This window comes from Limanda limanda, chromosome 19, assembly GCF_963576545.1.
Source record: "Limanda limanda chromosome 19, fLimLim1.1, whole genome shotgun sequence".
Taxonomy (NCBI): Eukaryota; Metazoa; Chordata; class Actinopteri; order Pleuronectiformes; family Pleuronectidae; genus Limanda; species Limanda limanda.
This window is the reverse complement of record NC_083654.1, coordinates 9737466-9749305: the sequence shown is the minus strand read 5'-3', so window position 1 is coordinate 9749305 and position 11840 is coordinate 9737466. Positions and strand designations below refer to the sequence as shown.

Below are 11840 nucleotides of genomic sequence, written 5' to 3'. Positions count from 1 at the left end.
TCTACTGCTCTACTTGTTTACTCTCGTTTCACTGAAAAACACAAACACAGGCTGTCTCACACACACACACACACAAACACACACACACACACACACACACACACATACAAACAGTCATGTCCCAATGACTTCTAAGGACATTTCATTGACTTACATTGAGTTCCTGAAGACATACTACAACTTCCATTAATGTTACCCTTACCTCACCTATCCTAACTTAACTTAACTGAAACCTAAACCTTACCTAATCCTCACCTAACCTAACCATAAAACATGTCTCAATATTAAACTGTAATGACTTATGTTATGGGAGCTTGCCTTTTGTCCCTGTACCATAAATCAGCTTCCCACAATGTGACTATGTAAACAGGATTAGGTTCCCACAAACACATAAACAGACACACACACACACACTATTTATGCTGTCTGAGGTTAATGCAGTTACTGGCAACTGTCACCTCCCCCTCTGTGCTCTTGAGGATGCTTCATCACTCCCTCACTTTTGTCCTCTCTCTCTCTCTCTCTCTCTCTCTCTCTCTCTCTCTCTCTCTCTCTCTCTCTCTCTCTCTCTCTCTCTCTCTCTCTCTCTGTCCTCACAGCATAATAAACTTGTTGCACCTCAACACTGCAGCAGATGCAGTCAGCGCTGTGATTCCAGCCATGCCCCCCCCACCCCCCCCCCCACACACACACAGACACACGCACACACGCACACACCCACACTCCAAGCAGCCCTGCATGTGATGTGCCATGAAGAGATGTGCCATGAACCTGGATGAAGAGACCATGCACTCACTGACAATTCATAACAATCATGCAACGCTCACAGGTTCACCCACCCACCAAACCAAACACACACACACACACAACAAAACACACACACACACACACACACAGACACACACACACACACACACACACACACACACACACACACACACACACACACACATGCCATTACCTCTTCCCAAATCCACGACTAAACGAATATGTAGGAAATTGAAAATGACAATCCCTTGAGCCACGTGCGTTTTGCAGACTAGATGCTGCACAGGACGCTGTTCACTCCATCTTCACTCCTGATGCTCACACCCCTTCTACCAGTCTCTACAGCCTCTAGCTCGTCCTAATGCATGGACAACAGTGTCCTCCACACCATGCATTGCTTTTAACGCACGTCCCTTACCTTCCACTGGAACTTGTCTGTCTCCTGTCACCTAGACGCAGCGCAGTCCCTCGCTCTGTGGCTCCTCTCGCATCTGGCTCGCTGTGGCGGATCTGCACCGCCAATAAATCTGATCCACTTATCGACCGGCGTCTTCCCACACAACACAACTGTTTGGAGGGGGGGCAGTAGCAGAGGCCGGTGAGTGGAGCCAACACAGAGGTGCCAGATGCGGATCAGAGCCCCAGTCACAGCTGTCACATCTGGATGGAGCTCGGTGCAGCAGCAGGTTGAATGTGTGAGCTCACCGTCCGCATGCTGCCACTCGTTTAGCACGTCTCATCTCCACAGGGATGCTGATGGTGTCTTCGTCAGGGAAATGGCTCCATCTCCTGGACATTTTGCTCCACGACAGAATTTGTTTTTTTTTGTATGTTAGGAAGGCTTTATAAATGGGAACCATGTCATAACAAAATACCTCCAAATTACCTCCAAGACCAAGGAGATGGTGGGGGACCTTCGTAGATCCAAACTCCCTCGACCAGTGGATCACCATGGGGAGCACATTGAAGTGGTGCAGTGTTACATTTACAGAATTTAGGTCGGAACCTGGATAACAAGCTGGTTCTCAAACACTGACACGGCTGTTTTTTCTCTGGAGGCTCAAGTCATTTAATGTCTGCAGTGAAATGCTGCTCATGTTTTGTCGGTCGGTGGTTGTGATTGTATATTTTTTGCTGCAGTCTGCTTGTGGGACAGCTTGAGAGACACCTAATTATTTTTATGCAATTTCATCCATTATGTGCAATAATACTCATGTCTGTTTATACTTTGTTTGCCTATTTATTCAATATTTGTCATTTAATTTAGATGTGTGCAGTATCCTATTGTCGGTTTTATTTTAGATCTTTTATACCTTTAATAAAACCCATACGATTTTAAGTTACTTTTGTGAGCTGGGTGCAGCTTGATTTTATTTTCCTGTGCATTTCACTAGCGAATGGTCTGAATGACACAGAGTGGATCTTGAATCTTGTATCTTCACCTTGCAAACCTCAAACGTTCTAGTTAGTGGACGACCCGTCCTCGGTCCTCTTTGATTCATTATGACACAACAGAGATATGTAGTAAAGAAAACAGGTAATTTTTTTGCATTCACTATAAATGTTTATTTAAATTCAGTATAACCAAAACCTATCACAAATTACAAAGCACATTAACATCACATTGTACGTTCATTGAAGTTATGAATAAAAAGGTTCATGAGCGGCTGGACACTGACATCTGCTCTGAAATCTACAGCATACTCAAACATACATGTGCGTAAAAAAGACATTTATTACAGGAGCCACAGTTTGGGCCTTGGTGAAGTTTCAACAGTTTTATACCGAGGAACATTTTTAACGTCATAGTGGACTCTGAATGTGGTGACAGTACCAGAGTTGACTAATTACCTAGTTTTAGTTTGATATATTTAAAATTTGAATTGTTCTGTGAATGTTGACGTGGGTTTTCGCCAGGTGGCTTCAGGCAACGATGCAGCACTTTGAGCTTTCTTGTGGCAAATGTGGCCCAAATATCTCAAAACAAAGGTGGGACATTTCTGGCTAACATGCGGTGCTCTTGGCAAGGTGTCATGATATGAACCTTAAGTTGCCCATGTGGTGGATATGACCTAAATAGCACAAACAAATTCTGGGCCACCTTTGGCACCTTTGGTTGATATGCAGTATTGCTATGGCTTGTGGCCCAGATCTGTCAAAAAGGAGTGGACCGCCTAAGGGTCATAGTTCCATACGGTATGTGACTACAACACTAAAACTTTTTCCAAATTGACCCAAGAAGAACAAACACTTATAAACAGAAAGAGACCCAACAAGCAATACACATACAAAGATAACCCAATAGCAATTACCATTACAGTTATGGTAGGAAGTAGGATTTAAAGTGGCGAAAATGCAAAGTCTGTGAAACCAGATAGTTTCTGTGCAAGTAGCAGAAAGTTTTTTTTGTAAACGACAGCTTTTAGAAAAGGAAGGCTGCCTCTTTAAGAAGCCCCGACTGAGAAGTGACTGGAGGAATGATAATTAAAAACAGTCTCCATGCGAACATATACAGTGTGGAAACAAAGTTGTATTGCAACAAAAGGTAGTCCCAGAAATAAAAAAATAAACTGTAAAGGTACAGTATAATGCCACTGTCGGCAGCTGTATGATTGTTCTATAGTATTTTTAGGAGGTGGAGTCTTTTAAATAAGCTATAATATCATTTCTGTCCCTTTTCTTCCTGAGCCCAGAGAAGATCATCTTGGTACCGGGAATGTACTTCTTCGGGTTTTGGAGGTAGACATTCAGAGTTTCCTCGTCCCATATGATACCTGAAACAGCAAACATACACATCAACTGCATGTTAAGGTTTGTAATATGTTTTCATTAAATAATGTCACGTTTATGAAAAGCATGAACTCTAACACATGTTGTCACTTGGTTTAGGTTTTCCTGCCTTCACAAACAGGGGCAGAAGTCTCCTTCACCGCTGTCCCACATGTTCAGACCTGCTCCTCTAACTGCCGGGTATGACAAATAAAAGAACCAAGCTGCTGTGCATCCATCCATCTATCTATCTATCTATCTATCTATCTATCTATCTATCTATCTATCTATCTATCTATCTATCTATCTATCTATCTATCTATCTATCTATCTATCTATCTATCTATCTATCTATCTATCTATCTATCTATCTATCTATCTATCTATCTGTCTATCTGTCTATCTGTCTATCTGTCTATCTGTCTGTCTGTCTGTCTGTCTGTCTGTCTGTCTGTCTGTCTGTCTGTCTGTCTGTCTGTCTGTCTGTCTGTCTGTCTGTCTGTCTGTCTGTCTGTCTGTCTGTCTGTCTGTCTGTCTGTCTGTCTGTCTGTCTGTCTGTCTGTCTGTCTGTCTGTCTGTCTGTCTGTCTGTCTGTCTGTCTGTCTGTCTGTCTGTCTGTCTGTCTGTCTGTCTGTCTGTCTGTCTGTCTGTCTGTCTGTCTGTCTGTCTGTCTGTCTGTCTGTCTGTCTGTCTGTCTGTCTGTCTGTCTGTCTGTCTGTCTGTCTGTCTGTCTGTCTGTCTGTCTGTCTATCTATAAACACAAATTGATCGCTTTTGTTTCTGGTTTGAACGTTTTTGCTTCAGATGCACCTTGATCGTACATTTACAAATTCAACCAATCAGTCGCCAGGAATTGCAGCAGTGATCCATACCTTTCTCAATGTTGGCCTTTGTGTAGGAGAAGCCGGGTGCCTGACCCGTCTTCCTCCCGAACAGACCCCACAGGTTGGGTCCCACTTTGTGGCGTCCCCCCTCTTCCACTGAGTGACACTGGGAACATTTCTGGGCAAACGCCTTCTTCCCTTTCGTGATGTCCCCCATGACCAGCAGCTGCAGGGAGGAAAGATCACAGCGGCAAATGTGGAAGTGCACGACTACACACCGAATTAGTGGAAAGTGAGACAGAATGGGAGACCCAACCCAGGGCACAGAGGAAATACAACATTACCCTGAAACTTCCGGATTGCTGCTAAACAAGTTATTATGTTCACAGAGAAAAAACGCAGCAGTGTTGAGTTGGCAAGCGAATGAAGAATCCAAGTCACAGCTTTCTTTACTTGCTGAAAATAGAGCACATAATACAGACGTCCCATTATACTGAAAACATCAGGGAGGAAAACACAGCAGTGAAAAGTTTAAGAGGGAGGGTAGACGAGGACAACAACACAAGGAAGAGAGTGAAAACACACAGCACACAGGGGTGAAACAACCGAACACAAACTTCACTGTGTACCTGACAGGATAGTGAGGGTCCAGGTGGAAGTTTCCTCCCTTTTGCCCGAGTCAAACTTCTTAGATCTCTGTGTTGTGGCGTTTTGTCGAGGATGAAACCGGCAGTAAAAAAACTCGAAGCCAAACGGATCAAGTTTCTGGAGGGAGGGAGGGTTGGAGTCGGGTTGGAAACATATTACACAACCTCTTCCAACTGTGTGTGGGCCACGCCCTGCTACACAGCCAGGTGAGGTATGTTAAATATGTTATGGGAAGACAAAAAAATACTTCTGCTGCAGTTGCAGCTTTGAAATAAGATGTGATTTCAGATTTACTTTTTAGGGCATTGGAGAGAACATGAGTCGAGGTGGTAATGCATGAGTGAGTGAAAGTATTGTGGTTTGAAGCAATTATTATTTATTATCCGTGACATCTGGCCCCCACCTCTCCTGTCCCCAGTTCCCCTCAACTCGCTCTGTCGATGATACATGTTTTAAACAGCTACGCTCTTTATGCAAATAATTACACGGAGGATGAACATGCAGAGCGAACATGCACCATATCCATCAGATTTGAAGCAGACGACAACAGGCACCGTAAATAAAAATTCAGGAAATGCGCAAAATTGATGGAGTCGACCTTGGAACCGACTGACACACCTGAATGTACTGCGGGCCGTTACTCATGTGGTGAATCACACCTGCACTTCTCCTGCTGTGACATGTCAGAACCTGAGGTGTGAAAAAAGGCCCAAAGGATCAGATTCACTCCAGTTGTTTTGTCATTGGGTCATATTCAGATACTTGATGAGCAGCATACACACACACACACACACACACACACACACACACACAAACACACACACACACACACACAGACACACACACACACACACAAACACACACACACAGACACACACACACACACACACACACACACACATACACACACACACACACTCACTCACACACAAACACACACACACACACACACACACACACACACACACACACAAACAAACACACACACACTGTCTGCACCCATCATGATTTGTCTCTTTCAGATCTGCTCTCAGTCCAGCAGATGTCTATTTTATTTTGGGATTTTCTCGCCCTCTAGCGGTGGATCAGTGTAATGGACAAACCCTGCTCATGACTCCATATTTCTTTTAAGGCAGCTTTGTGTTTTGTGTGGGATGCAGTACTACTTACTGTTTATGACTCTTTATGAAAGCTAAGGCTGTGACACAATTAAGTCCCTTTGTGAAAGCCCCCACATGAATCAGCATTGAGTTGCATATGATTATAATTCCAAACACTTAATGGGAATATTTCCCGATTTTATTTTTATTGAATATTTTTGGTGTGGTATTCATAATGGAATTTGGGGATAAAGTGGTTTGAAACACATAATATAAGAGACACGTTTATTGCTACCTTACTGTTTTTTTTTATTTTTCAGTAGTTTTCAGTCAGTTTGCTTGATGGTTAATGTTATACCCAACTCTACCTGTATAATGAGACAATAAGGTTTAGAACTAAGAATACAAAATATTTTACAAAAGTCTTCTAGCAAAACCAAACGATAAAAACTAAGAAATCATGCTACACATGGTTTATTATAAAAGAGACGATAACAGGGGAAGTAGACAGAGACTCTCTGTTCATCTGTGAGTGTAGTGGTGGTTGTATAGATGATTGGAATAATTGTCATTTCATAATATAAGTTTGTAAAGCCCAATAACTAAGGGTTAGGGTTAACCTCAGCCGAGGCCAAACACTTTCCTTCTGAAGCCACATTTACAATCACTAGATCTGGATCTTTATTTACATTAAGAAATATCATGCCAGATTGTTCATCACAATCTACGACCAACATCTTAACAGCAGGAGACAACTCTTATTAAAGATTGTCTGACCACATGGTCTTTGTGAAGAAGACTCACACATGTACAGATGAACAAAAACATCTTCCTTTATCTTCATTTAAACAGTACAAATTCCTGACTCACTAATCACCAGGCTCTGTAGAATATATTTGAAACCAGTATTAAAGTACTAATTAGGCCCCTTAATCTGGGTTTCTATTTTTTATACAACATATACATTTGCCCAAAGTTCAACAGTCTCCACTTGCTCCCATTTGAATTCATTACATCCAGCTCTATATTTGGATCTGCACCAACTTGCCAACACTCATAAATATCAGTCCCCTTGTCATCAAGACCTTTGTTATTCTCGAAGAAATCAACAAACTCATTGAAAAACTTTCAAAATGTTCAATACTGGGGAAAAAACTCCTGGATCCACCTCCTGACCTGGATAAGTTCCGTGGTAATCAGTCCTCTGGGTTTTTATGTAATCCTGTGGACTAAGAGAAAAACAGATGCAGACGAAAACCTCATTTGAAAATTTTATTTCTATCATCACTGATGTTTTCCATTATAACATACAATATAAGTTAAAGGAACTACAGAATTTGAAATTTGAAATTCACTTTATTAAACTTTGACTTTAAACATTGAATTTTCTTCCATTTCCACCTCTGAGCTAGATGTGAAGTCTTCGTCCCTGTGGGAAAAGAACACACAGTTGATGCTTTTCACAACAAAACTCACAAATGACTAGTATGCACGGATGTTCAACTGAAACAGTTTAAATTTGAAATAAAGGAAATCACCCTCGTGACAGACTAGTGACCTGTCCAGGTCTTTTGCCAAATGCCTTGTTGGACAGATTCTGAGCAAGAAAAAGTGAGTTTGAGACTGAACTGATAGAAGACGAAATACCAGTTGCCTACCAGTGCAATCCAGTTTTATGGAGCTGCTCAGTTGCCAGAGTCTGAAGGAGGCTCCAGTAAAGACTCCTTCTCCCAAATCTCTGAGGTAGCTCTGGGTTTGGTGCTAGGTAGGAAGGAGGACACTTGGTGCACGTTCGCCCTAGGGAGCGTCCAAACCTCTGGGGCATGTTGGGGTAGTTTGGTGCCTTGTCTTCTTCGGGGTCGATCTGTCTCCCAAAGCGCATGGGCATGTTGGCGTGCATGTGGCCAGGCTGGGCAGTGGGCGGGTACAGCTTGATGATGGTCGGGCGGCTGATTTTGCTGGTGGTTGGGGTCACGCGCATGTGGAAGCTCTCCGGATCCAAACTCTTTCGGATTTCATTTTTTGTCTGGAACGGTAAACATGATGTCTAAACTTTGAGAGTTGAGTTACAAAATACAAGGAAAGTAGATAAACAAGGTCATGACTGCCTCACTGTTGTGTCTTAAAAATGTTTTTAATAATGAGTTATTAAGGAGAAGCCTCATTGTGGTTCTAAAAGCAATAATACGCTTTTTCTATTGCAGTAATCTCAAAAAAACTATCAATTGCTTTACAAAATACAGATTAAATAACACAGAACAAAAAATTTAAAATATAAAGATTAACAGACATCCATTAAAATCTGTTAAAAATCAGGCATCAAAGACCTTGATATTAAAAAAAATTTCAATATATTTGGATAAAACATTGAAAAATATTGAAAACTCACTAAATTAATTAAGCAACTGATGCCTACAATAATTATTAATAACATTAATGATGTACTTTATTTGTATTGCATCTTTCATACACGGAATACAGCTCAAAGTGCTTCACATACAATATGAGGAAAAAATCGAATATAGTATGGAGGACCGACATGAAAAAAAAAAAAAAAAATACAAAAGATGACTCAATAATTAAAAAGGAATTCATACATAAATAAATAATGGAATCTTCAGGTAACTAAACAAACAATGTCAAGATACATAAATGGCCTATTTCAGCACCAAAACAAATATTTAAATTTATGTGCTTAAGTGTCCTTTTTGTCATTTAGGTACTTGTTCATCTAGTCGAGTTATTTATTTATTCATTATTCAATTAATAATTTAGTTAAAGTATACATTTATTTACTTATTTATTTACATAATATCAAGTTATTGACTTATACAATTTAAATTTTGGCAGCTTTGGTGCTCCATAAAGAGATAAATTCAGCGGCTACACAGAATATTCGAACACATTAGATGATTCTTACTTGTTGGTGCGGCTGTCTCCTCACTGTGTGTCTCCCGTCTTCACCACCCAACATAGTTTTATCGCTGTGGATTGATTTCCTGTAGAGGTCAGACGCCGCTGCCCCTCCAAGACATCCCAGCATCAGGAGCGCTGACAGAAACACTGTGGTCAACATGTTAACAGCAGGAAACATCCTTTATTTCCCACTGACCACAGTGTCCTCGGCTATATAAAACCATCTGACCACATACGTCACCTGCGCTGTGTGATGAGGACACCAACACACACGCTTACAGACAAACACAAAAGCACATACGTCGGCCCATAGCTTCATTTACACGGAGCAAATTCCTGACTTAATAATCAACCGGCTCTGAAGAATATATTTGAATCCAGTATGTAAGTCCTAATTGGGCTCCTGGATGAATGCTCATCAGTCTGGGTTTTTTCATTTTTTATCAAAGAAGAAACAAGTGAGAAGATCAGAGAGAAACTAAATTAAGAACAAGTGTTCAATGGGAGGAAAAGCATGCAGTACAAACAATGGTTCCACCACTCAACTAATTACAGTTATGTTAGTTAGGCAAGTTCTTTTTCTACACTAATGAGCAGGGCTTTTAAAAGGATTAAAGGGATAGTTCACGCAAAAATGAAAACGTACTCATCGTCTACTCACCCCTATGCCGATAGAAGGGTGGGCGAAGTGTTAGAGTCCACAAAACACTCCTGGTGTTTCAGGGGTAAACAGTGTTGCAGCTAAATCCAATACAATTGAAGTAAATGGTGACCACATCTTGAAAGGTGAAAAACAACAGAAAAAAAAATAATAAAGAGCCTGCATTCTGCTCCTGTGGTGTCATCAAAGTGTCCATAATCCCAGATATAAAAATTTCACTCGAAACAGCATCATTTACACCATGTCGTGAGCCTAAATGTGTGAGTTCTAACTGATCTCGTCAACATTTACAGGAGCAGTAAGGAAAAGGGGGATAACAGAGGACATTTAGGCTAAAAACGTGGTGTAAATTACGCCATTTTGAATCGATATTTGAATGTCGGGGCTTACGGACACTTGGATGACACCACAGGAGAAGTATGGAGGCAACTTCTGATGTTTTTTACGTCGGAAGAGGATGTTTTGGCTGCAGTGCTCTTTACCCCGGTTTTTCTACTCAAACACTTCACCAAGGCCTCCATCAGCATAGTGGTGAAAAGATAGAGTGAGTTTTCATTTTTGGGTGACCTATCCGTCTTTCAGGTCCAAACATCTATTTTTCCTTTTTAACTCTTGAAACAACTGAACTGTGCTTATCAGTAATGTTTCATCAGCTCCAGTTGTATTGCTTTGAGTAACAAAGACATCAGTTCTTCCATGAAGAAAAAAAAATTGCAGCTCAAGAACATTGTATTGTTGAATTGAATGTTTCATCCTACAGGGCACTGCAGCTAATATTCCCTATTCTAGATTATGTTTATATCTCCCATCAGACCACATTAAAATCTAATCTTCGACCTCTCAAACCTAACTCAAACCTAACTTATAATAGACTCTAGGTTTGTTTTAAGATGCCCTTTTACAATTTAACATTGTTATATAACTAAATTTGTTCAGAATCAATCTATAACTTCTTTTCATTTCGTTTGGTTATTTCTTTATTTAACCGTGTCCTCAAGCATTCATCTACATTGCTTCTTAAGAGAATGGAACATATTTAATGTGCAGGTGCATGATCATGTTGATTCATCTCAATACTAATAAATTGTCAAAAGAAAGTGACACAGGTTATTTTTGAAAAGTTACAGAAGCAAAACGACATATTTTTGAAGGTAAATATGAATATCAGAAAAACAAAAACAAATGTTTAAGGTCATATTTTGGAGATGACTGAGGATATCTTGTCTTTCTAATAAAATAATATAACTAATTTGTTTTTTTCTTTTTCTTGTGAACAATAAGAAAGATGTACAATCCTCTGCATTAGTTTTTAGAGGAATAATGCATCATATTAACCAGGATCCCTTATTGTCTGGGACTATGTCTTTGGATGGGTCTGCTCTAACTCCATGTCAGGAATGGATGTAGAAAATCCAACATCCGACAGCAGGATCCGGATGGTCAGCAGGGGACAGTCTGATGTTTATTTCTTGATTGTTTTGTAAATCATAAAAGACCAAAATCAATGCATTAGCCCATCTCTCAATATTCCAATCACATTCACCCCTAAGGCAACATACATCTTTAGAAATGGATAACAAACATATCATTTCAAAGATCACATCTGTTGAGGACTTCTTTTAGCCCTGGCTGTGTCTCTTTGTCAGGAGTAAATCCTTCATTGCACTACTTACAAATGACAGACAGTTTAATGCAGCCAAGGCCAATTATTCTGACATTTATGAACGGTTAATCTCCAAAAACACCGGGTCCTGTATTCACGATGATGCCGGTCCATGACATCTTCTCATTAGAGTCTGTCTGACGAGTAAACACCCACATCTTTCAGCTTTTTAACTGCCTTAGTTTCACCTGTTAAGCCCGGTCTGAGAGAACTGACAATATCAGACCTGACCCAACTCCTCCAGAGGCACAGACGACATCGTACAACAGGTTGTGTGGAAAGAAAACTAAGGTGTTGCGTTTGTGAGGCAAGTGGAGGAACCTGCATGTCTGGCTTGGGTAGCTCTTGTTTTGCAGTGGAGCATCAGCAGCTGCTCTTTGTCTCATGGATTTGCAGGATCCTGTGTGTCAAAGGGTTACAACCATCGACCTGACTATATCTTCTTCACAAAGAGCTTCCATTTGCTTATATTCTATCTTTCAGGTGTGTGT

General features: G+C 40.7%; 2 protein-coding genes across 2 annotated transcripts; both read right to left on the bottom strand.

The window, feature by feature from the left end:
* Positions 1-3396: 3396 nt before the first annotated feature.
* On the bottom strand, positions 3397-4578 carry LOC133026327 (cytochrome c-a-like). The gene is made up of 2 exons (XM_061093205.1): positions 4410-4578; positions 3397-3542 (listed from the first exon to the last, which is right to left on the bottom strand). The coding sequence occupies exons 1-2, from the start codon at positions 4576-4578 to the stop codon at positions 3397-3399; spliced, it is 315 nt and encodes a 104-aa protein (XP_060949188.1).
* A 271-nt stretch (positions 4579-4849) lies between these two features.
* On the bottom strand, positions 4850-9185 carry npvf (neuropeptide VF precursor). The gene is made up of 5 exons (XM_061093330.1): positions 9030-9185; positions 7768-8135; positions 7481-7538; positions 4991-5126; positions 4850-4854 (listed from the first exon to the last, which is right to left on the bottom strand). Exons 1-5 carry the CDS (start codon positions 9183-9185, stop codon positions 4850-4852), a joined length of 723 nt encoding a protein of 240 aa, XP_060949313.1.
* Between the last annotated feature and the right edge of the window lie 2655 nt (positions 9186-11840).